The 25,886-nt window shown below is 50.7% G+C and overlaps 1 protein-coding gene across 7 annotated transcripts; it reads left to right on the forward strand.

Moving 5' to 3' along the window:
• Positions 1-3,251: 3,251 nt before the first annotated feature.
• On the forward strand, positions 3,252-25,731 carry RUFY4 (RUN and FYVE domain containing 4). Of its 7 annotated transcripts, XM_063790302.1 has the most exons (14): positions 3,252-3,300; positions 3,392-3,568; positions 3,754-3,778; positions 4,720-4,871; positions 4,973-5,079; positions 6,593-6,718; positions 6,998-7,104; positions 7,463-7,606; positions 8,036-8,105; positions 9,321-9,968; positions 10,655-10,761; positions 18,206-18,352; positions 24,353-24,463; positions 25,053-25,731. In XM_063790302.1, the coding sequence occupies exons 4-14, from the start codon at positions 4,826-4,828 to the stop codon at positions 25,153-25,155; spliced, it is 1,716 nt and encodes a 571-aa protein (XP_063646372.1). In that variant the 5' UTR covers positions 3,252-3,300; positions 3,392-3,568; positions 3,754-3,778; positions 4,720-4,825; the 3' UTR covers positions 25,156-25,731. The 7 variants fall into 7 exon arrangements, with proteins under 7 accessions (XP_063646372.1, XP_063646369.1, XP_063646373.1 ...); XM_063790299.1 differs by having other exon boundaries at positions 3,255-3,568; positions 3,701-3,778; XM_063790303.1 differs by lacking the exon at positions 3,754-3,778 and adding an exon at positions 5,976-6,280 and having other exon boundaries at positions 3,255-3,568.
• Positions 25,732-25,886: the final 155 nt, after the last annotated feature.

Consider the following 25,886-nt stretch of genomic DNA (forward strand, 5'->3'; position numbering starts at 1 on the left):
CTAGTGGGGTTCCCTCCCAGACCAGCCCAGGAGGCGGGTCAGCAGTGCACCGCCTCCTTCTAGGAGTCAGACAGCAGTGGGCCCCCTCTGCCAGCCATGGCCTCCTTTAACCCCTGCAATGCCCTGCTGGCTGCACTCTAGCCGGCTCTGGCCAGGCTGTGTCAGGGCACAGACACTTGGGGCAGGAGATCACCAGGGAGTGTGGCTGCCCCTCCTTCAGCCACTGGCCTAGCAGCCTCCCTGGGGACAGGAGGGGTGGGGCCAGAAGACTTGGGGGACAAGGGGGGTGGGGAAGGGAACAGGGAGGCATCAGGGCCTTGAGAGAGCCAGGACCGCATAGAAGAGACACAGGTGCAGAGAAATATCCAAAGTGCTGCTAGGTGGGGAAGGATGGTTGCTGAGATGATGATGATGATGATGATAACAATATAGCAACTGTCATCTTTTCTTTTCTTTTTTTTTTGAGAAGGAATTTTGCTCTGTCGCCCAGGCTGGAGCACAGTGGCACAATCTCAGCTCACTGCAACCTCCACCTCCCAGGTTCAAGGGATTCTCCTGCCTCAGCCTCCCCAGTAGCTGGGATTACAGGCGCCCACAACCACACTCAGCTGATTTTTGTATTTTTAGTAGGGACGGGGTTTTGCCATGTTGGTCTCGAATTCCTGACCTCAGGTGATCCTCCTGCCTCAGCCTCCCAAAGTGCTGGGATTATAGGCGTGAGCCACCACGCCTGGCCAACTGTCAACGTTTCTACAGCACTCTGCTTTATGCTATTTCCAATTCACTTTGTGATTGCAGGCCAGGAATCTCACTTCTTTTTTAGTTTAACTTTTTATTTTAAAATTATTATGTGTTTACAGAAGAGATTCAATGACGGTACAGACAGTACAGGTCTCACATACCCTCCACCAGCTTTCCCTAAAGGTAACGTCTTACATTACATGCCACATGTGTCCAAACTAACTAATTTGCATTGCTGCAATGCTATTCAGAGGACTGTGAGCCTTATGAAAATGTCACCATATTCTGAAATGTCTGTTATCTGTTCCAGAACCCAATCCAGGATCTCACATTACATTGGATTGTCGCGTCTTCATAATGTCTTTCAAAATGTGACAGATTTTCAGTTTCCTTGTTCTTTCACAAACACCACACTGTCTTGATTACTATTGCTTTAATGGTAATTTCTAGACTCTGAGAGCTGAGGATACCGATACACCTATGTGTTCAGTCAGTGGGAATTTTGTACACTTTTCTGTATTTACGAAATATTTCAACACGCTAATACAGACAAATGTCTGAAGCCGCCTTGTCAGTCACCGTCTCTGTGAGATGAGAAGGGTCATTTTCAACTTCCTCCCGCTCTTTATCACCCATGTACAAGCCATCTCCACATCCGGTCCTTTCTCCCAAGTTAGTCGTGGCCCCACTTAGCCCCCTCCCTGGCTCATAATGTCTCTAACCCCAGCCACTGGCACCACCCCGCAGATGGCTGCCCCACCTCCCGGGCCCCTTGCTCTGCCTTCTGCCCTCCCAATCCATATACACACAGCACACATGGGAGGGCTCCAGGAGAGCCAGGAGAGGAATGGGGGCATGTAAGTAGCAGGACTGGCAGTAGGAGTGCCCTGGTAGGCAGCCCAGATGTCTGGGTAGCCACTGAGCCTTGGCTCCTGAGGGGATCAGCACCCAGTAGATGTTTATCCACCCCAAGAACGAGGGTATCACACCTCCTCTAGTGAGGGCCCAGGTGATGGGTGCAGGTTGCTCTTCCCTAAGCCCCTGAAGAGGGGAGCCCCGAGCAGCAGCAACCCCCACTGGAGCCAGAGTCAGGGCACAGCAGCTGGGATGGAGCTTGTTCCCCACAGTTAGAGGAGGGAGGGAGTCACAGGCAAGCTCCAGGCTCTCCCAAGAGACCGCTCAGAAACCAGCTCATCTGATGCAGACAGACACTCGTCCCCATCCCTGTCCCTGCCACTGTTGCACACCAGCACACACACCCTCCCCTCCTTCTCTCCTTGATCATCCACCTCCAGTGCCCCTGGCACCTCGCTCCATCCCAGCCCCACTGACTGTCCCTGCTCCTGCCCACCCTCGCCTGGCCCAACAGGCACCCCCCCATCCATGTCAAAGCTGGCTGTGTGGGAGGTGGGGAGGCAGGGACATGGGGTGAAGCAAGGAGACCCACCAACAGGGAGTCCTGAGGTCACAGGGACCTAGAGAGGAGTTACCCATCCCTGGTGATGCCAAACACTTCCTCTTACTCTCCCAGGGAGAAACCAGCGCCACACCTGTACCAGGCATAGTGGTTCCCTGGCAGACACCTTATCCAGAACAGACACCTGCCTCCCAGCTCAGACCTGGAGGAGGGCAGGGGGCTGGAGGACAGCAGGGGACTGGAGGAGGGCAGTGGACTGGAGGAGGGCAGCGGACTGGAGGATGGCAGGGGGTTAGAGGAGGGCAGGGAACTGGAGGGAGGCAGGGGGCTGGAGAAGGGCAGGGTGCTGGAGGAGCGCAGGGGCAGGGATCCTGGACAGGGCTTCAGACAGACTGAATTGGGAGGGCAAGAAAGAGACCAAGGGTGCAAAGTGAGACACAGGGAACAGAGAAAGGGAAGGAATGAGGGAAAGACAGGGACGGGAGACAGGGACATGACACGGGAGACAGAGATGGGGGTTGCAGCCTCTGCATGGGGGATATAGGACGGAGGAGAGGGCAGACAGGCTGGGGCATCCCTTGTGCTGGTTTTTAGATGCGGTTCCTGGGGTTTGTGAAAACAGCCGTCCTCCCAGGCCCCTGCTCCTCTGCCCCAATACTAGCCCCTGCGGCAGCCCAGCCTGGAGAAACGAGGACCCGGCATGGAAAGACCTCAGCCTCAAGGAGGCAGAGCACAGCCAGGATGGGGAGCCCCAGCTCACCGGGGAAACCCGCCTGGCCCATTGCTGGGCACAGGATCTCACTGGTGGTCTCTCATCCATCCTTTTGGGAATGGGATCAGGACTAGGGGTTCGGCACTGGTGACGAGCACTCAGGGGGACCGCTCAGCTGACTGAGGTGGAGAAGGAAGCAGGAACGTGGTGGGACCCTCGCCCTGCCCTCCCCACTCTGGAGCGCTGCCTCACAGCCCAACCAAGTGACACGGAAGAGACAACCACAGGAATAGCAGCTGCGGAGCTCCATGGCCTCCCTCTGCCCCCTGGTGGTGAGAAGGAAGAAAAGCAAGAGCAGGTGCTGAAAACGAAAAGGAAACTAGCAGCAGTCCCAGCTACCACAATGGATCAGCCCCCATTTGGCCAACAGGTGACTCTACCCCGGGTCGGCCTGAGAGGACCCATCCCCCATCTCACCATTCTGCCCCAGCCCACCTGCCTCTACCACTTCTTCCCTGCAGCGTCTGCGGTTCCCCCACCGCTGTAAGCCAGGTTCCCCCTCCAGGCTGCTGGGCTGGGACTGAGTCACTTCTTCCCAGGCTGTAAATCCTGGGACTGCTGTGCAAGGCAGAGTCACTAGGGACGGACTCAGGCAGCAGAGCTGCGCTCTCATGCCCCAGCCAGCCAGGCTCTCCTGGGTGAGTAGCAGGGAGACCCCTGGAACTTACGGGGATAGAAGGGGAGTGATGCCAGGAGCCAGGGGAGGAAAATGCATGGCAGAGATGAGGGAAAGGAGGAGACACATGGAGCCGTTCATGGATTTCACACAGGATCTGGGCTGGAAGGGGCTGCCGAGACCATCAGTCTAATCTTTGGTCTACAGGTTGGGAAACTGAGGCTCAAGGAAGGTGAGTGATTTGCCGGAGATCACACAGTGAGTTCATAGCCAGTCCAGGATGGAGACCCAGGTCTCTGGACTCCTGACCCCATCCTTCCTAAATCCCATGCTCCACCCACCTTCCTCATTTACCTCCGTTTCCCTCTCCCCTTCCCTCCACTGTGTCCCACTGCTGTACCACTGCCACCCCACCCCAAACTCCAGCAGCCACAGCCCGGGAGGCAGGACACCTGGGTTTTCCACTCCATGCCTGGTCTTGACTCTAGGATCTCAGAATAAGGCCACCAGCTGTCAGGGCCACAGTGTCCCTCTCTGGGCCCCAGGACCCATGGGGAGGAGAAGAGGATGAGATCCCCCTGGAGAGAAAGGCAGTATTACAACCAGGCGCCCGGCTCCCCACACACACGCAGCATCTGCTCAGCCCCAGCCCTGGGGCCGTGCTTTACTTCTGCACCCTCTCCTCAAAGAACACATATTTTCCATTCAGCTGGGGCACAGGAAAGGATGAGTAGGTGTCTCGAGGAGACTGAGTACCCAGGCAAGGCTAGGGGCACTCCATGGGGAAGGAGTGGACACCCCCAGCCTAGTGTCCACATATCATGAGCCCTCACGGGGTCACTCACACCAAGTCAGGACCCAGAACACAGGCCCTGTGGGCACAGACACCTGAGTTCAAATCCTGGGTACCTCTGTGATGTTGGATAAAAGACTTACCCTCTCCAACCCCCTGTTTCTCCTGGTCTAAAATGGAGTTAATAACCTCCAGGATTATGTGAGGATTGAATGGGACAAGGACATCAAGTGTTAGCACAGTGTCGTCACCCAGGGACTGCTCAATCGGTGGAGGCCACACCATCATCTTCACACGCTGGCCTACAAGATAGAGCTGGGATTCTCCCCCTACTAGGTAACTTGCTATGTCACCCAAGATTAGTCACTTTCCCTCTGTAGGTTCTGCGTCCTGCTTTGTGTAAGGAGAGAGCTGGGCAGTGAGGCCGAAGGTCCTTCCTGAGCTCACAGTCCAAGTCGCAAGGAATCACATCATTTCCAAGTACCCATGGCAGAAGAGGGAGCCATCCTCAAGGTCACCAAAGACCTAAGAGGTGAGTGTGTCCTGAGAGGTGTTCTGGGACTGAGTCATGGGAGAAGTCAGGGTCTGGGAGCCCCTCCCTCAGTGACCTGACATCTGCCATCCTCCCAGCAGCTGCCGTCTCTGCCATCCTCCAGGGCTATGGGGATGGGCAGGGGCCAGTGACGGACACCAGTGCCGAGCTGCACAGACTCTGTGGCTGCCTGGAGCTGCTGCTGCAGGTGGGACCTTCTCCTCCCCTTCCCCATCCCTCTCCCCAGACCCAGATAACTGGTGGGACATTCCTGGAAAATCAGGGAGGAGCCACAGCCCCCTTCCTTACCATGCACTGTGTCATCTCCCTCTCCCTCCTGACACCTAACCTCACTCTTGGAGTTTGTCACTGCAGCCTAAGAAGTGAAGTGGGACAAAGCAGGGCTGGAAGGGACCCGGGCCTGGTGGTGGGACCCAGGCCTGGGGGCAACCCCCACTGCTTAAACCTTCAGAGGCATTGATGTCCTAGGACTGGCCCTTCCTGCTGCTACTCAGAGCCCCAACTATGACCAGCACCGCTTTTATTGAATACTTGCTATGTGTCAGGCTTCAGCCTCTATATGCCTGGCTTTATGCAATCCTCACTCTCGCCCTCTGAGATGCTTGATGTCCACCCCCCAACACCCCGACACACATCTTCCTACTTCTCCGACTTCATCTTTTGCCACCCTGCCACTCATCTACTGCACTTCAGCTCCCCTGGCCTCTTGGATCTTCCTGGAGCACACCAGTCATGCTCCTGCCTCGGGGCCTTTGCTCGGGCTCTCCCCTCTACTTAGAATGCTCTTCCACTGGAAGGCACAGCATACTTTCTCAGCTCCTTCAAGCAGGAAGGCTTTTCTGGGCACCCTAGATTTTCAACACACATGCCACACACACCACACACCACAGCTACCACAATGGATCAGCCCCCATTTGGCCAACAGGTGACTCTACCCCAGGTCGGCCTGAGAGACCCATCCCCCATCTCACCATTTTCCATTCTCTTTCCTGCTTTATTTTTTTCTCCGTAGCAGTCATCACTATCTAACATACTCGATGCTTTACTTATCTCATCTGTTTGTTGTCTTAACTCCTTTGTCAGGGCTGCAGTGTCCCTCTCTGGGCCCCGGGACCCATCAGGAGGAGAAGAGGATGAGATCCCCCTGGAGAGAAAGGCAGTATCACAACCAGGCGCCCTGCTCCCCACACACAGGCAGCATCTGCTCAGCCCCAGCCCTGGGGCCGTGCTTTACTTCTGCACCCTCTCCTCAAAGAACACACATTTTCCATTCAGCTGGGGCACAGGAAAGGATGAGTAGGTGTCTTGAGGAGAATGAGTACCCAGGCAAGGCTAGGGGCACTCCATGGGGAAGGAGTGGACACCCCCAGCCTAGTGTGGATCAAGATGTAAGTATCAAGATGTAAGTTCCATGAAGTCAGTTTGTTCGTAGTTGTATCCCCAGACACACAGAACAGGGCCTGGAATATAACAAGAGCTCAATAAGGGCCTCTGAATGAATGAATAAGAACACTGAGGCTCAGGGAGGTCAAGCCCCTTGCTCGTGGTCACACAGCCAGTAAGGACAGGGCTGGGTCTGGATGCCGGGTGTGTCTGCAGGAGCCCTCTCCTCCAGTACATGTCCCCTCAGCAAGCTAGAATGCAGGGCGTGTTCTAGGAGGAAGCATTTCTACACTTTCTTTGCCTCATTTTGGTTCTAGTTTGACCAGAAAGAGCAGAAGAGCTTCCTGGGGCCTCGGAAGGATTACTGGGACTTTCTCTGCACTGCCCTACGACGGCAGCGGGGAAACATGGAGCCAATCCACTTTGTCCGTTCCCAGGACAAGGTATCCAGGGCCAGGCAGCGAGAAGGCTGACGGGGTGGGGGTGGACATAGGCCTGCTCCTTTTCCCCCACCCTGCTCTACCGACCATAGACCCCTCACCTGCTCTGCATGTCTCCTAAGCCCTGCCCACAGCACCCCTCCAGACACCCTTTTCCTCCCATGGCCTCAGGTCCCCCTGTACCCTTCCCATTGCCAAGCACTTCCAGTCCCCTCTCTCTGTGTTACCTGGGCGCCCTTTGTCCTAATACTGCCCCCCATTCTGCCCCTGCGCACTCTGCAGTTGAAGACCCCCCTGGGGAAAGGCCGTGCCTTCATCCGCTTCTGCCTGGCCCATGGGCAGCTGGCTGAGGCCCTGCAGCTTTGCCTCCTGAACTCAGAGCTCACCAGGTGGGGCTGTTGGGACATCCTCCTGCCGATGCCATCTGAGCCACTTTCCCTCCTTTGTAAAAGAGCCCTCCTTTACCCCCCACAGATGGCTTTCTATCAAGGACAGTTACAATGAGAGTCATGAAGGAAAAAATCAAGGGAGAAAGGGCAGAGGGAGGTTGGAACCCAGGAGTCCTGGGAGCATCAGGGTTCTTGGGCCTCCTGCTCCTGAAGGGCCACAACTCTGCCTGGGGAACAGCCTCATGGCGGTGTGTAGTGGAGGCTGCTTTGTTGAGGTTGAGCTGGGGTGGGGGTGGTTGGGGCAGGGGGAAACAGCACCAGGGTCAAAGGCCAAGGGTTCTGATCACTGTTAACACAGGGAATGGTATGGATCCCGGAGCCCTCTGCTCTGCCCAGAACGCCAAGAAGACATCCTGGACTCTCTCTATGCTCTCAATGGGGTGGCCTTCGAGTTGGACCTCCAGCAGCCAGACCTGGATGGAGCCTGGCCCATGTTCTCAGAGTGAGTGGGTGCAGCCAGGAGAGAAGTCTCTTTTGACACCTGGTCCCATGGCCACCAAGGGTCCCAGGCAAGCCCCAAGCCCTCAGCCTCCAGCCCCATCTGTCTCTGCCTCCTTTTGCTCCATGACTTTGGATCCTTCTAGCCCTCGATGCTCCCAGTGCAAATTCATGGCATAATGCTGCCTAGAATGTGCACTCACTAACGACTTCCTGGGTGGTTGAGGTGGAGGGCTGGAGGATGAATGGATAGCGGGATGCTAGGAGGGAAAGTATGGATGAATGGAGGATGGGATGCATGAGGGTGGGTGGGCAGGAAGGAGGAAGTGTCATGGGATGAATGTGCTAGTGGAAAGATGGGATACCCTCCATCTGAGGACCAAGCCCAACACTGAAGAGAGGCCCAGGGTCCCCCTGCCTCTTTCACTTTCAGGTCACGCTGCTCCAGTTCCACCCAAACCCAGGGAAGGAGACCCAGAAAAAACAAAGATGCCCCAAAGAAGGTGCCTCTGCCCTGCCTTCACTCTGAGTTGCCTCTTCCCCATCTCCTTGGCATCCTCAAGTTGAGTAGAAACTGAGCTTCCCCCTCCGAGTGTACAGAGAGCCCTGACCCTACTGGACAGACAGAGCAAGAGGCCAGTGTGTGGAGCAGGGGACTGGGGAGCTGCAGAGGAGGAGAGGGCTCCTATTCCTGGGGTGGCGGGGACACTGGGAGAGAAAGGGAACTCTAGCACCCTCTGCCGGAGCCACTGGGCCCAGACGAGGAGAAAGTGCTATGAGGGGCGGGCCACTGAAAGCTTCAGGAAACAGATGAGAGGGACACCCTCTGCTGAGTCCCCTGCACTGGACAATTGACACACGACTCAGTTCAGTTCAAGAAGTGACTAAAGACCCAGGTTGCCTGGTTGAATTCCAGCCCCACCCCTTACAAACTATGGTTCTTGAACAAGTTACTTGTCCTGCCCCATAGGGATATTGTGAGGATGAACTGACACAACTCACATCCAGCACTGCACAGGGCTCCTGGCTACATGCTCCCCGCACGACAGTGTGTGGTCACCGTCATTGTTGTTATCATCATCCCACAAGCACATTTTGCACCCCCACCAGCTTCCAGGCAGGGTACAGATACTATTAATTCTCTGGTCCGAAAAGTTCAGGGTCTCTTCGTGGAGATAGACCATAAAAAAAAGCATTGCAATATACAAGTTCAGTGTAAGTGACACAGAAATGAACAGAGGAACATGGGAGCACAGAGGCTTCTTGAGAGGTCGCTGTTAGCTGAGTGTTGGTCTAGTCGAGATTTCATCACAACCCTAAAACCGGGTATTATCATTCCCATTTTGCAGATGAAAAAACTGAAACATGACGTGTAGTTCAGGAGGAAAGATTAAAGGAAAGGAGTGGGAGGAACTTAGGGGGAACCAGATCAATACCAAGACCCAGGTGCAGGAGGGAGAAGGATGTGGGCTGCGGGAAGGGACAGAAGGACATCAGGATGCACTGCTGTCCCTCACCAGACCAAAGCATGGTGCTCAGATCACCTGGGTGTTGCTAAAAGTCAGATTTGGGGTTTGATAAATCAAAGCTTCCAGTGAGAGGACCTGGTACCTATCTATTTAGCAAGCTGATTACATTAGCACTGTGGCCTAATCTAATGGCACCAGGTCAGTGAATTGGTGCTGAGAGGGATGACTGGTTTTGGGTCCTCTCCACAGATCCCAGCCGCATATGGAGGGCCTGAAAATGTCCAGATTGAGGACTCACACACCAGTCAAGCCATCTGTCTGCAAGATGCACCCAGTGGACAGCAGTTGGCAGGGCTTCCCAGGTCCCAGCAACAAAGGCATCTTCCTTTCTTTTTGGAAAAGAAGGGGGAAAATTCCAGGCAACATAGGTACCCCCAGAGTATGTGGGAGCCAGAAGGGGAGGAGCTTCAGCTAGACCAGGAGGAAAGAGCCCCATGGGTTGAGATCTTCCTGGGGAACTCAACACCCAGCACCCAGGGACAGGGGAAGGGGGCTATGGGCACTCAGAAGGAGGTGATAGGGATGGAGGCTGAGGTCACAGGGGTTCTGCTGGTTGCAGAGGGTCAGAGAACAACAGAGGGGACTCACAAAAAGGAAGCAGAGTGGAGTCACGTCCAGAGGCTGCTGATGCCCAGCCCCAGAGGGGCTGTAGAGGGAGCAGTATCAGGGAGCAGGCAGGGGTCGGGGGGCTCTAGCATCCTGGGGGAGCCCTGGGTCCTTCAGGGACACGCAACAAAGGAAGACTCTACCGTGGAGAATCCACAACTGCAAACAGAAGTGACCCTTGTGGCCAGAAGGGAGGAGCAAGACGAGGTGTCCCTGCAGGACGAGATCAAGGTGAGAACAGTTGAGCTCCATACCTGGTTATTTGCCCCTGTCTGACCTGGCCCACAGATGAGGGTCTGCAATGGTAGCCTGGGACCATTCCCTCCCACGGGTCAATTTTTATTGGCCCACTCAGGATTATTATTTGGGGATGCCTTTGAAAGCCATACATTCTTCAGGTCCCCACAGTCCCCGCCTCTCCCTATTGCCCCACGCTAGACCCACTTTATTCGGCAATACTTCTTGCCCAGCCCCAGTAGGCTTTGGAGTTTGAGATCCCTTCCCAGCGGTTCTTCCAGGCAGTCACTTCCTCTCTCCAGTTCCATATCCTCATGATGGTAAGTCTCTTCCCCAAATCTAAGTTCTACTGTTGCAGAGCCCACCTAGTTGCTCCTGTGGTGGATGCTTCTCCTGGAGGTCACTCAAGATTGTCACCAAGCCTCCCTTCGGCCTCCACCCAGGAACTTGCAAGTTTCTGAGTTTACAACTTCCACCCTTCAGTGAAGGAAGAAACCGTGGCCCAGGCACACCCAGAAACAGGGCCTAGGACAGAGCCAGGCATCACAGCTCCCAGCACTGTCCCCAGCCCTGCCAGGGCATGGCCTGGGGTCTCTCAGGAATGTTGTTCAGGTCAGCCCCAGCACTGGGGTCTCTGCCCTTCTCCTTCAGCCTCCTTCTCCCCTCCTTCCACCCCACAGAGCCTCAGACTTGGGCTCCGGAAGGCTGAGGAGCAGGCCCAGCGCCAGGAGCAGCTGCTGAGGGAGCAGGAGGGGGAGCTGCAGGCACTTCGGGAGCAGCTCAGCAGGTAACCTTGGCAACCCACAGCACAGGGCACCTGGAAGTGCTCCCTGAGTCCTGCTGTCAATCACGATCAAGCCAGTGAGGTCTTGTGAGAACCTCCCATGCACCAGGCCCTGGACTGGGCACGCCTTTGGGATCTGAGGCCTGCAGGGCATTGCTCCTGATCCCAGGGCTCCACCCTCCCTCCTCTGTGCATCCCTTTCTCATAGGTCTCCCAGAGCAGAAGCAGCCCCAGGAAAGGCCCCGCCTCCTGGCCTGCTTCCTTCCCACCCTCACCCCTGCCTCCCTCTGCTGCCTCCCCTGGGCAGCTCCTCTCTCTTTTCCACCCTCTCTGCCTCCCTACTCCACTGGACTTCTTTCCCCCATCTCTTTCTGTCTCCCTTTTTTACTCAGTTTCTTTGTGTCTCATTTGCTTCTTCCTGTTATGCCACCTCTCACCCTCTCATAATCATAGCTATCATTTACTAAGCATTTACTACGTCCCAGGCACTGCTGTCGGTGCTTCTGCGTAACACCCTTATGAGATGAGTTCTATAGAACCCCCATTTTATAGAGGAGGAAGCTGAGGCTCAAAGATGCTGCACAATCCACCCACCATTGGCTAGTTAGCAGGGGAGCTGAGATTCAAGGCCTGCAGCTGACTCCAGAACGAGTGGGCTCAGATGCCCCCCTCAGGCAGCATGTCGAGTGCCTGCACTTCAGTCTCTCCGTTTCTCCTGCTCAGTGTCTCTCACCATCCAGTGTCTTCATCTTCCGTCATCACATTGACCTCAGGGGCCCACAGCACGCTGTCTGTCTCTACCATCCCCCCTCAGTCCTCAGTCTCTCAGGTCTCAGTTTCTCTCTCTCTCTCTCTCTCTTTCTTTTTGTAGACACGAGGTCTCACTACATGGTGCAGACTGGTCTCAAATTCCTAGGCTCAAGCTTCAGCCTTCCAAAGTGCTGGGGTTACAGGCATGAGCCACCACACCCAGCCCATAATTTATTTTTTAAAGTTTCTTCTCACTGCAGAGATCTTCCGTGGCCTGACTCAGCCTCTCTGTGTCTCTCTCCTGTGGTCTCCGGGTGCGTCAGTCTGCCCACCTGCCCCTGTCTCTCCCACATGGCTAACACCTGCCCCAGGTCCAACAGACACCAGTCGGACCCCAGCAGAGCCTGAGTAGCTGTGATTCAGCCTGAATCACTGGGAAGCCTGCTGGCTGTCTGCTTCGCAGGTGAGAGAGGCCCAGGAGCCCAGAAACCAACCCAAAAGGACCCCCAGGCTCCTCCCACTCCACACTCAGCTGAGCACACAGTGTGGTCGCAAAGGTTTCCATGATTCAGGGCCAAATGACCATGGGGGTTCTGCCCACACAAGAGTCTTCAAGGGTTCAAGGCAGTCTGGGAGGAGCAGCTGGGAGGTTGTAGAGAGATGGCCTGGCCCTGGCTGCTCCTTTTACTGGGGGCCCTGTCTCACAGACCACAGTGCTCCGGCCACCTGTCACTCATCATTCAGTCATTCCACAAACACCCTGTGCACCCACTCTGAGCCAGGCCTGTCCTAGGTACGGGAAATCCTCTCACAGACAAAACAGGCCAAACGCCTGCCCTCATGGAGCTTGCATTCTAGTGGAGGAGGCAATAAAAGTGATTAGCAAGTAAAGTACCTAGGATATCAGATTGGAATAAGTTCTAAGAAGAAGACATAAAGCAGACAAGAGGAATGGGACATGTTGGTGTGGTATTTTACATTTTAATAAGGTAATATGGCCAGGGAAGACCTCCCTGTAAAGGTGACATTGACCTAAAGACCTGAAGGAAGTGAAGATCAAGCCCTTTGACTATTCGGTAGAATGTTCCAGGCTGCGGGAACAGCAAAAACAAAGGCCTTGATGGAGGATGGGCAGGGCAGGTTCTAGTAACATCCAAGGAGGCCTTCCGGGCCCCAGTAGAGTGAGGGAGGAAGAGGATGTGGGAAAAGGTCAGGTGAGCCAAGGAGGCAGGTTAGGGATAGCCTGCAAGGTCATCGGAAGTGCCTTGACTTTGACTCAGAGGAAGATGGGAGCCACTGAGAGCTCAGAGTAGGAGAGAGACTTGACTTTTTTTAATGTCAAAAAGATGTTTACATGCTTTTTCAAATGCTTAACAATTAAGTGGTTTTTGGTATATTCAAGAGTTATACATCCACCACCTCAATCAATTTCAGAACATTTCCATCTCCCCAAAGAGAAACCCTGTACCCATTAGCAGCCACTCCTCATTCCTTTCCCAGCTCTAGGTAACACCAGTCCACTTTCTCTATAGATCAGCCTGTTAGAGGCTGGCATGTTTTTTGTTGTTGTTGTTTTTTTTGTTTTGTTTTGTTTTGTTTTTGTTTTTGAGACAGAGTTTCGCTCTTGCTGCCCAGGCTGGAGTGCAGTGGCAACATCTCGGCTCACCGCAACCTCCGCCTCCTGGGTTCAAGTGATTCTCCTGCCTCAGCCTCCTGAGTAGCTGGGATTACAGACACCTGCCACCACGCCCAGCTAATTTTTTGTATTTTTAGTAGAGATGGGGTTTCATCATGTTGGCCAGACTGGTCTCAAACTCCTGACCTCAGGTGATCCACCCACCTTAGCCTCTCAAAGTGTAGAGATTACAGGCATGAGCCACGGTGCCTGGCTTGATGTGCGTTTTAAAGGCCCCTTGGAGCTGGCCTGTTAGCAGGCAAGCTGAACACAGGGAGTCCAGCGAGGACCCTGCCATGCAGGGGAGAGTTGGGGTGCTCAGACTGGGCTGGCAGCATGGAGCAAGGAGAAGCTGCTGGGCTTTGGATGAAGTGTGAAGTAGAACTTCCTGAGGAATTGGATATGCTGTATGAAAGAAAGAGAGAAGTTGAGAATGACTCTAAGCTTTTTGACCTGATCAGCTGGAAAGCTAGAGTCACCATTAACTGAAGTGTGTGGGCTGTGGCAGGGCAGGTTTGTAGGGAAAGTTCAGAGCTTGGTTTTGAACACGTTACGTTTGAAATACCTGTTAGACATGTCAGACGGGAGCCGCTGGGCAAGCAGTTAAGTGTGGAACTCAGGAGGGAAGTGTGCGCTGGGAGATCGATCCTGGAGTCCTCAGAGTAAGGACGGTGAGTAACAGCTGACCCTGAGGCTCAGAAGAGGATGTGCTACCCTGATGCCTGGGAGCCAGGAAGCAAAGGACAAAGCTCACTCCCGGGAAAGGAGCCCGTGGGCATCAAGCTGGTGAGGAGTTCCTCAACACAGAGAATAGAAGTGCCGAGGGACCCATTCATTCCATGGACATTTAGTATGCTTCTACAATGGCCGTGAGCAGGTGTGGTGAACAAACTTGGCCCAGCCTGCTCTAGAAGACCTGGGACAGATAAACAGATAGCAATCCAATGGCCATTGGATAGATGCTAGGGGAAAAAAACAAAGCCAGGGAAGGGCGCGGAGAAAGACAGGATAGTCATTCAGACTGGGGTCCAGAAAGTCCTCTCTGAGGTGACATTTGAGCAGAAGCCCCAACCACATGAAAGACTGGACCATGCAAATATCTAGTGAGAAGTGCTGTGGCCAGGGGAATGTCCGGAAGACATGCGTTTGTGGACAGGCAGGCCAGGTGCATAGGGGGTGTGGCTGAGCAGAGGAGAGAGGGGCAGAGCCAGAGCCAGGGGCCTCAAAGGCTGAGTGAGGCGCCGGAATTCTTCTCTGTGCTACCAGAGGCTGGGGCAGCGTTTAGAGCAGGGGCGTTTCTCCGTCTGACTTCTGTGTTTAAAGGCTCGCTCAGGCTGTGGTGTGGAGGACAGTGGAAGGGTGGTAGAAGTCCCGTGCAGAGCACAGGCTGGGGGCAGAGGTGAGCCACAGCTGACCTGAAGGCGGCAGGCTTCAGGCAGGCCCATGGGGCTGTGAAAACGGACTTGGGCTGAGACATGGGGCTTCCAACATCCACCTCACAGCTTTCTAGCTGTGGGCCCCTGGGGACAGTGGTCTGCCCTCTCTGGGCCTCAGGTCCCTGATTTGCAAAAGGAGACGGTGGGATAGCTAAGGTTCCTCCTCCCAGCTCAGATGCTCATGGGGCCATCTTTCCAAGCAGGTGGGTGTCCTCTGCGCTGGGAATAAGACCTCAAGCAAAAGAAATTAGGACAAGCATCAGCCGAAGAGGTCCTCAGGATGGGGAACTAGGCAGATGTCACATGACCCCCAGCCCCTGCACAGCAGCACTGAGCTCCTTGGAGTCCTGCCAGGCTCCATCAGCATCCTTCCCTCCCTCCCTCCCTCCCACCTGCTGCCCACTTGGCACCAGTGCCAGGAATCACTGGTGATCAGGGCCTTACCTGGGTGAAGGTGTAGGGAGGCAAAAAGAGTTTTGATCTGGGCTGGCCTGTGTCCAGATTTCTGCCCCCTCCACTCATCAAGCTGTGTGACCCTGGGCAAGTGTCACCCCCTCTCTGAGGTTCTACTTTTCTCTCTTGTAAAATGAGGATTATATTATCTGTCTCCTAACATTGTGAAAACTAAATGAATGGGGCTATAAAACACTAAGCTCAGGCCTGGCATATAGTAAGTGCTCAGTAAACTAATTCCTTCCATGCTTCCATGTCCCCTCGTGTGCTAGGAGTATCCATCACCCCCTGATTAAAATACTTCAGGGGCTCCCCATTTCACTGAGATTAACATCTACTTTTCCTGGGCCACTGACAGACAGCTCAGGTCCTGCCCACCTCCCCACTCTTCTCCTACCTTCCCTGCCCCCCACTGCCCTTTGTGGCAGCGCAGATTCACTCATCTTCTTGCAGTTCCTCAAACAAGCTCAGCTCCTTCCAACTTGCAGACCTTTGCATGTGCCCATGCCTGGCTCTATATTGCTGACTTTTTCATCTTCTGGGTCAGCTTCCATTTCACCTTGTCTGAGAAGCCTCTCCAAGAACCCTCCCTGGTCTCTGTCTTAGCCTCTCGTTTGTCTCTGTCATAGCACTTAGTTTCGTTATTTTATGAGTCTATCATTTATTTTACCCCTGCCCCAAACACTGTAAGATCCATAGGCTCTGCTTTATTCCTGGCACCTAAACATCCCTTGGCACACAGTAGGTGCTAAGTAAGTGTTCTCTCCCACCCCAGAGACACATGTACACACCACGGTGATCACATTAAGGGCCCAGGATCACAGGGCAAGTAAACTGGCTCAGGAAAATTAAAGTCAGCAGCTAAGAAATGAGGTGCCAAAAGACTAGAATGTTCATTAAAATTAAAAACATGGCCCTGCTTCATGCCTGAGCAGCAGAACGCTCTTGGGGTTGCAGTGACTGAACTCTTTGGAATGTCAGTGGCTGGGCTGCTGACAGTTTGATGTCGTGGCCCACCCAACTTTCTTCCCTGCAACATGCTAAAAGGGGGTGTTTTAAAATTACATGTTCAATTTATTGTCAAGCCTCTTGCAAGCCTCTTCCGCTCAAACACACTCAAGCCCCAGGACACACACTGGCACAGACACGTACATGCATCCTGAGCGCTGGGACTCTCACGCATGCCACCTGCCATTGCAACGCCCTCCCAGCTGAGCCAGGGGCCTCCCAACTGAGCCAGAGGCTGGGCCCTGGGGCCAGGTCTTTTTTATTTCTCCAGTGGTCTTCTTGGAATCTTTCAGAAAACCACTACAGACAAAAAGAAAAACCAAGAGTGGAGCTGAGAAGCCACCAAGCCCAAAACTAAAACAAATTTAGGAAAGCCATATTTTTACTATTACTTTTTTAATTGAAAAGACAAGGTAACATAACTTTTTAAAATATTTTAAAGCAAAACACCACCCTAAATCCTTCACTGCTCCCCTTCCACACACAATTATTTCCAGCTGGGCACCGACCATCCAGCCTGGGTTCCAAGGCGTCTGCCTTCCCTCCAGAGAGCTGCCATGATGGTGAACACACCTTTCAAGAAAGTTACATCTTAAATGGAAATGTTTAAAAACAAAGCTGGGAGGAGGAAATGTTGGCTCATCCCCTCCCTCTAAAGGAACACTCAAGGCAGGGCCCTGTTTTCATTTCTCTGAACGGTTGGTGAGGAGTCTGTTCGTAGGTGTCAGGCCACACACACTGTGCAGTTCAGTGTGTGGTGTGTGCATTGTATGTGTGTGTGTAAACGCACACACATTGTGTGCATGTTGTGTTGTGTGTCTGCATTATGGATGTCTGTTGTGTGTGTTGTGCAAGTGTGTGTTTATATGTTGTGTTGTTTGTGTTCTGTTTATGTGTGTGGTGTGTGCATTATATATGTGTTGTGTGTATTGTGTTGTGTGTGCGTTATGTCTGTTGTGATGTGTCGTGTGTTGTGGTGTGTGTACGTATTGCATTATATGTATAAATTATATGTATGTAGCATTGTAAGTGTGTCTTCTGTGTTGTGCGTATGCGTTCTGTTATACTATGTGTGTATTAGGGTGTGTGTTGTTTGTAGGCATGTGTGTGCTGTGTGTTGTGTATATGTTGTGTTGCGTTTTGTGTTGTATTGCATGTGTGTTGTGTTGTGTATGTGTTGTGTGTGTATTGTGCGTGCATGTTATGCATGTGCATTGTGTTGTGTGATTGTGATTGTGTGTGGTGTGTACGATGTGTTGTTATGTGTGCGTTATGAATGTAGGTAGTGTTGCGCTGTCTCTGTGTGTGTTGTGTTGTATGTGTTGTACTGTGTGTTTTGTGTTGTGCACATATGTTGTGTTTTTGTGTTGTGTTATGTGTATGGGTTACATGTGTGTTGTGTATATATTGAGTTGTGTGTATGCGTTATGCTGTGTGTTGTGTATGTGTTGCGTTGTCTATATGTGTTGTGTGTGTGCCGTGTGTTGTATTGTGTGCGTTATAATATGTAGGGGGTGTTGTGTGCTGTGTGTTCTATTGTGTGTGTTATAATACGTAGGGGTTTTTGTGTTGTGTGTATTGTCTTGTGTGAATATGTTGTATGTGTTGTGTATATGTGTTCTGTTGGGTGTTGTATCTGTTGTTATGTGTTGTATTGTGTGAGTGCATTGTGTGTGTTGTATTGTGTTTTGTGTTGTGTGTATGTGTTGTGTTTTGTGTGAATGTTGTTATGTGTATGGGTTACATTTGTGTTGTGTTGTGTATATGTTGAGTTGTGTATGTGTTATATTGTGTGTGGTGTATGTGTTGTGTTGTGTGTATGTGTTGTGTGTAGTATTGTGTGTGTTACAATGTGTGGGGGGTTGTGTGTGTTGTGTGTATTGTATATATATGTTCTGTTGGGTTTTATGTCTGTTGTGTTATATTGTATTATGTGTATGCATTTTGTGTGTGGTGTGGTGTGTGTTGTAGTGTGTGTGTGTGTGTGTGTGTGTGTGTGGACTTCAGCTGCCGGGGGCATCACCAGCGTCTCCCATGGGCTCCCTCTCTGGAAGAGGCTCAGCCTAGCTCAGGCACAAAGGCTGAGCTTTGCCCCCTGAGAACTTAGTCTTCCTTCTGTACCCAGGTGTCAGGAAGAGAGAGCCGAGCTGCAGGCACAGCTGGAGCAGAAGCAACAGGAGGCTGAGAGGAGGGATGCCATGTACCAGGAGGAGCTTGGAGGGCAGCGGGACTTGGTCCAGGCCATGAAGAGGCGGGTGTTGGAACTGATCCAGTAAGGACGGGGACAGTGGGAAAGGGGAAACAGATGGGGGAACGGTAAGGGATGTGGAGCCCGGAGCGTGAAAATTCTACTCCACTCACAACTCCCAAGCAGGGTTCTAGACCTTTTATATAAGCTAACCCTTCTGTTTCTTTTAGCCACTCCCTGCTGTTATCCCCATTTTACAGAAAAGGAAACTGAGGGTCAGAAATAAGGCAGACTTGGCCAGGCGCAGTGGTTCACACCTGTAATCTCAGTACTTTAGAAGGCCAAGGTGGGCGGATAATGAGGTCAGGAGTTCAAGACTAGCCTGGCCAATGTAGTGGAACCCCATCTATACCAAAAATACAAAAATTAGCCAGACATGGTGACGCGTGCCTGTAGTCCCAGCTACTCAGGGGGCTGAGGCAACAGAATCACTTGAACCCGGGAGGCAGAGGTTGCAGTGAGCCAAGATCACACCACTGCACTCCAGCCTGGGCGACAGAGTGAGAATCCATTTAAAAAAAAAAGGCAGACTTAGTCATCTAGGACACATAGCATATAAATTGTATAGAGTCCCCTGAAAATAATGCACACCCCCACCCAGACCCACCCCCACATACACACACCTACTAAGGTTAGGGAGGAGAAAGGAACCATGGGTTGAGAAGGAATTGGGAGAAGGAGGAAAAAGACACCAGGGAGAACCCAGAGGTGATCACGTGTCCTACACCTGCCTGCCCACGGGACTTCCTCAGACCCTGGGCCTGTGGACCTGCCCTGGGTCAGCTGTCCTAGGTTCCAGACATTGGGCTCACCAGGGTCAGCTCCAAACCACTAAGCTCACTGAGAGATGGGGAAGATGCGGAAAGCATAGTTCCTGCCCTTTAGTTGAGTAGAAAGAGAATTCACATACATATGTTATCCTCTCATACAGTTCAGGAAACAGGAGACCAGTGGACTCAGGTTCCATTAAAATTTGAAGGTTGCTAAGGATTTTTTGTTTGCTTGTTTTTTTTTTTTTTTTTTAACGGAGTCTCGCTCTGTCCCCCAGGCTGGAGTGCAGTGGCGCCATCTCAGCTCACTGCAACCTCTGCGTCCCGGATTCAAGCGGTTCTCCTGCCTCAGCCTTCCAAGTAGCTGGGACTACAGGTGTATGCCACCATGCCAGGCTAATTTTTGTATTTTTAGTAGAGATGGGATTTCACCATGTTGGTCAGGCTGGTCTTGAACTCCTGACCACAAGCAATCCACCCAGCTCGGCCTCCCAAAGTGCTAGTATTTCAGGTGAGGGGTCATTTAGAACTAAATCCTCTTACACAATATCCAAATGGTATTAAGGGTGAGAAAAAGGAGACATCAACTTGGAAATGACAAACAAATAATTTAAGGAATAGTTCCTCCAAAGAATTTACTGTCAATTGGGAGGAAGAGAGATATAAAAAGTGAAGTATTGACCTCATGAAAGAATTTAAGGTAGCCAACAATAAAAGACATATATATATGATTGTTAAAGAAAACTAGAAAATTAAATGGAACATGGCCAGGTGCAGTGGCTCACAGGCCTGTAATTCCAGCACTTTAGGAGGGCAAGGTGGATGAATCACCTGAGGTCAGGAGTTCGAGACCAGCCTGAACAACATGGTGAAACCCTGCATCTACTAAAAATACAAAAATTAGCTGGGTGTGCTAGCGGGCACCTGTAATCTCAGCTATTCAAGAAGCTGAGGCAGGAGAATCACTTGAACCCAGGAGGCGGAGGTTGCAGTGAGCCAAGATCGTGCCACTGCACTCCAGCCTGAGTGACAAGAGTGAAACTCCATCTCAAAAAAGAAAGAAAGAAAGAAAATTACGTGGAACATATAATAGAAAACAAAACATATATATCCCCAAAGTGTTAGGATTAGGGTTAGCATTAGAACTCAGCACTGAGCATATTGGTAGCAGGATCAAAAAGGGAAAGACAGAGTAACTAAATCTCACTTCCCATCCAAAGAAAATATACTAGTTCATCAGCACTAGTTTCCCAGTGCAAAGGTGATTAATCACAGGTTCTCAGGCAGGAGACATTAAACTATGTAATACAATGTCCCTGGCAGAAGCTTATGGAAAATACGAACCTAAGCAAAAAACAAAAAGAAAAAGGAAAAAAAAATAGCCACCAAGGTTGACTTCTGCGTCAGGATGGTGGACTGCCCACATCTTATCTATTCTCCATCCTGAAATTTCTCTAAAATGACTATAAAAGACTATAACTTAAAACGGAGAGAAAAGTGGAGGAGCTAACCACAGAGGAGAGATTTCAGCTAATTTCCAGAAGTTGGAAAATGGTTGGAGAAGTGGATACTGTGTGAAGCCCAAGTTTTTTGTAGGATCCAGAGATCCCAGAGCCACACATGGCAGAAGTGAGATGAGGAATAAAGTCATTAGAAAGAGCAATCCATACCTGCTGCCTTCTGCCTGCCTCCCCACATGCAGAATATCCAGCACTCAGGGGCCTATCTCCCAAGCAAATTATCAAAAGATCCTTCACTAAAGGAATTCAAGTGCCCCAAATAAAAGACCAGTTTGTCCTGGCATTTGGGTGTCTGGTTGTAGCAGGTAGCTCCCTGCCCAGTCCCCACTAAAGGGAAGCCACTAGTCAACCATTCCTGTCCACTATTCGGAGTTCTAAACAGATTTTATTGCCTCTTTCTTACATATAAAATGACAACCAAGGATCCCCAGATATTTGAGGAGAGTCTAGAATATAAAGGGAAGAGATGAAGATAAACAAAGGAAAAAGATCCATCTTCCATGAAACAGGATGCTATAAAAAGCAGCTGTCAAAAGATGAAAAACATTCTTGGAAATTAAAAATTAAATTAAAATTATGATCACTGAATTTTTTTCAATTCACTAAAATGATTAGAAGAGAAAGATGAGGCAGTCTCTTAGAAGGTAGAACAAAAAGCATAGAGAGATGGGAGTCAGGAGAGAAATAATTAGACATACAGACAATCAGTCTCTGAGTTCCAATGTCCTTTCTAACTGTGAGGAGAGAAACAAATGAAACATAGCAAAAATTAAGATGTGAGAGAATTCCCCAGCTCTGATGGACACAGATCTTCAGATTTGAAGATTTCACTGAGCAAAGGAATGAAAAACAAAACAAACAAAGCCCACAGTTAGATACATCATTATGAAATTTCACTAAGACAGATAAGGAGAATGTCCTAAGATTGTCTAGAAAAAAAGACAGATCACCTATAAAAGAAGTAGAATCCAACCACGTAAACAGTCTATGGTGCAATTCTTTTCAAGTTCTGAGAAAAACTGACTTTTGCCCTAGAATCTTGTTTCCAGACAAACCATGAATTAAGTGGGGGAGGTGGTGGAGTAAAGACATTTTCACATAGACAGATTTCAGAAAATTTGCCTCCCACGTAGCCTTTCATAGGAAGTTAGTTGAGGATGTGCTCCAGAAAAACAAGGAAGTAAGCCAAGAAAGGAGAAGATGTGGAATTCAGGGAAAAAAAATAGCTCTAGCCTAGGAGAGAAGAAAAGGGAATTCCCAAGATGACAAGTGGGCAGCAAGCCCAGGGAGCAGTCAGTCTAGACTGTAGCAGAAGGACCAAGGACCCAGGAGGAAGGTTTCTGGAGAGAAAGGGAATCAAGAGAGCACCTGAAATGATGAAAAATTGGGAGGAAAATAATATGTTAAAGGCAAGTAATGCAAGGAAAAAAGAAAGGCAATTAAAAACTCCCAGAAAACCAAAAGCCTTCCAAGAAGGAAAATGTTGTAGAAGACATCTTAGCTCTTTGGGAAGAAATATATATATGTATTATCTAATAATGTAAATATTATTCATTAATTTTTTTCAGTGTTAGAATCAACTTAAAAGCAAAGCACAGAAAGCAATTATGTAATTATAGAAACAGAACATAAATGCTACCACCTTAACAATATTATGTATAGAATAGAATCCAATAGAATGTTCTATAAAGGTTGTATATTTATGCTGTCCAGTATGGTAGCTGATAGTCACATGTAGAGATGGAGCACTTGAAATATTGAGCTGGTGCAACTAAGGAACTAAAGTTTTTATTTTATTTATTAATATTTTAATTAAATTAAATGTAAATAGCCACATGTGGGGTAGTGGCTACCATTTTGGATGCTGTGAGAAAAGATGGCAAGTTAGAAGGTGGAGGAAAGAGGTGAGATGAAAGGAAGAGATGCTGCATCATCATATTACAGAACAGGAGTCATAAGGATACTACCTATAGTTAGTAGATGAAGAAATAAATATGTGAGTATATTCTGTAAAAATTACAATGGTAGGCTAGGCACGGTGGCTCATGCCTGTCATCCCAGCACTTTGGAAGGCCAAGTCAGGTGGATCTCCTGAGTTCAGGAGTTTGAGACTAGCCTGGCCAACATGCTGAAACCCCATCTCTACTAAAAATACAAAAATTAGCCAGGCATGGTGGCACATGCCTGTAATCCCAGCTACTTGGGAGGCCAAGGCAGGAGAATCACTTGAACCCCGGAGGCAGAGGTTGCAGTTAGCCAAGATCATGCCACAGCACTCCAGCCTGGGTGACAGAGGAAGACTCTGTCTCAAAAAGAAAAAAAAAAAAATTACAATGGTAGCCAATAGAGGAACCAAAAATAGGAATATAACTATGTTAGGAGGGTGAGTTAGTGAGGATGGTAATAAATAAGCTAAATCCTCTGATATCAAAAGGAGGAGCTCTATAGAGAATGTTCTCTATTGGTAAACAAAGAAGGAGATATAGGAGCATATTACTTAAATTTGGAAGTAATTTCAAGGAGAGAAAGCAAAAAGACGTCAGAAATGGTTTGCCACTGACAACAAGAAAGAGAGGGGAGGCCTTTTGATATGAGCACTTTTGTACGATTTTATTTTTAAATCATATGCATGTATTATTTTGATAAAAATTTAAAACAACCCGTCTTCCTAAATATCCTTACAAGAGGGAGTGAAGGTGGGGAATGGTGGCTCATGCCTGTAATCCCTGCACTTTGGGAGGTTGAGGCAGGGTTCAAGACCAGTCTGGGCAACATGTCGAAACCCCATCCCTACAAAAGATTAGCCAGGCACGTGCCTATAGTCCCAGCTACTCAGGAGGCTAAAGTGTGAGGATCACCTGAGCCCAGGAAGTAAAGGCTGCAGTGAGCTGTGATCATGCTACTGCACTACAGCCTGGGCAACAGAGTGAGATGCTCTCAAAAAAAAAAAAAAGAAAAGAAAAAAGAAAAAAGCAGTGAAATTAGTTTTGCAAGGGCATACATGTAAATAAATACAAGACAGTTTGTACTAAGTGCCAGATAAGAGACAGTAGGCAAGATGTGCTGTAAGTGTCTGGAGCAAGAAACCCCAGGGGCCTCTGTGATCAGGGAACACTCCTTTGTGCTTAAATAATGGGTCCTTAAATCATGGGTCAAGGTTATTTTGGGCAAAGAGGAGGCCAGGTGTCAGATGCATTCTGATCTCTTGCATGTGTCTCTCACTGTCTCTTCATTTCTCTCTGTCTTTCTCTGGCCCCTATGTCTCTTTCTCTATCTCTCCATCTGTCTCCATATCTGTGTCTTCTCCTCTGTCTCCATTTTCTCTGTCTCTGTGTCTCTTTCTCTGTGTGTGTCTCTCTCCCTCTATATATCTCTCAACTTCTCTATGTCACTCTCTGTCTCTCTCCAATCCTCTCTCTCTCTCTCTCCCTCTTTCCCCTTCTCTCCAACCCTCTCTCTCTCTCTGAGTAACCATCTTTCTCTGTCCATCTTTGTATCCCTCTCCATTGCTGTGTCTCTATCTGCGTCTCTGCTCTTGTTTCTGTCCCTGTCTCTGAATCTCTTTTTATTTCCGTGTGTGTCCATGTGATTCCCTCCATCACCCTCTCTGTCTCTCTCTTCCTCTCTGTGTGATTCCCTCTGTTCCTCTCTGTCTCTCTGTCTGGGTCTTTTCCCATTTCTATCTTTTGATCTCTGTCTCTGTCTGTGTCTCTCCACCTTCATCCCCCCATCAGAGAGAAGGACCGCCTGTGGCAGAGGCTCCAGCATCTCTCTTCCATGGCTCCTGGGTGCTGTGTGGCCTGTAGCAAGATCTTTGGCCGATTTTCTCGGCGGTATCCATGCAGGTAAAGGGAAGGGCACAGAATCCTCCCTCTGGGACAGCCCAGTTTCCACCAGCTGACAGCCCCCACCCACCCCATGGAAGGGAGGGACACAGGAACTGGGTGTTTATAAAAGGCCACTTACAGCTGACTACTCATTCTACCACATCTGGCTTCCAACACTAAGCAGAGCCACAAAGGAGAAGAGCAGAAGGATCAGATAAGGAATGGGGTCCGGGGAGCGGGATTGGGTCCCCCTCCAAGGGCCGATTGAGAAATGGGCCTCTCATCTGGAAGGGAGCATCTGTACAGCGTAAGCTGCTCCCCCTCCTTCCTCTGTGAGCACAGTGCTAGGACCAGCCTTGGGAGAGAGGAAAGTGAGCCACCAGGAGAAGCTGCCATGTGGAGGTGGAGGCTCTGGAGGGGTCGGGCATCAGGACACCCTTCAGGAGAGGGGAGACCTCCTGAGACAAACCAAGGGCATTCCACTGGGAGATGAGAAACAGATGTCTCAGGTGGACCAGAAGATGCTGAAACTCCATGACCTCAGCGCCCACTTGGGGAAGTGCCAGCTGCAGAGGCCGCCCCAGGCTTTCCTGCCTCTGCCTTCCAGGCTCTGCGGAGGCCTGCTCTGCCACGCTTGCTCCGTGGATTACAAGAAGAGAGACCGCTGCTGCCCACCCTGCGCCCAGGGAGGAGAAGCCCAGGTCACCTGACCAAGACCAAGACCAGCCCATGACTGGCCTCCCACCCGCCTGCCCATCCCACTCAATCCTCTCCCTGCCCGTAGCTCTTCCCAGCCCTCTTGTTTGTCCAGTCCTCATTCTAGACACTGAAGATCTAAGGCACCAGCACTTCTGTGGGCAGAGTAGGGTGTGGGGAGTGGTTCCAGCCCTGCAACTACCACAACGAGCCAGGTGACTTTGGCGAAGCTCTCAGTGCTCAGGGCTTCTTCTCTAACGTTAAGAGTTGGGCCCCATCCTCTCTAAAGTCCCTCTGGGCTCAGCAAATCCATGACTGTGGATAAGACCCCAGCAGCCCTGACATTTCTCCTCCACACTCCCCACTCACCCAGCAGCGGTGCCCACCCTTCCTGATTCACGAGAAGTGAAGCCTGCACTATCTTGGACTCTCCAGCAGCTTCCTGTCTGGAGTCAGCTTCAGGGATCTGTGTTTGTGTTGCTGTGTTTCTTTTTATGTTTATTGAAGTACTACTGACATATGATAAACATCACAGAGTGTACAATTTGATGAGTTTTGATTTTAATAAACACCAATGAAACCATCTTCATAAACATATCTATCCACCCCAAAGTTTCCTTGTGCCCCTTTGTGGTCTCCCTCCCTTCCCTTCCCTCCATACCTAGGCAAACACTGATCTGCTTTCAGTCACCACAGGCTAATGTGCATTTTCTAGAATTTTATGTAAGTGAAATCATACAGTATG

The sequence above is a fragment of the Pan troglodytes genome, chromosome 13 (genome assembly GCF_028858775.2).
Source record: "Pan troglodytes isolate AG18354 chromosome 13, NHGRI_mPanTro3-v2.0_pri, whole genome shotgun sequence".
NCBI classification, from domain to species: domain Eukaryota; kingdom Metazoa; phylum Chordata; class Mammalia; order Primates; family Hominidae; genus Pan; species Pan troglodytes.

Coding starts and splice junctions, on each gene's coding strand:
- RUFY4 (XM_063790303.1), top strand. CDS start 6,026: ATGAGATCCCCCTGGAGAGAAAGGCAGTATCACAACCAGGCGCCCTGC. Junction 7,607..8,035: donor GCCTGGCCCATGTTCTCAGA/GTGAGTGGGTGC, acceptor TTTCACTTTCAG/GTCACGCTGCTCCAGTTCCA. Junction 24,464..25,052: donor TCTCGGCGGTATCCATGCAG/GTAAAGGGAAGG, acceptor TCTGCCTTCCAG/GCTCTGCGGAGGCCTGCTCT.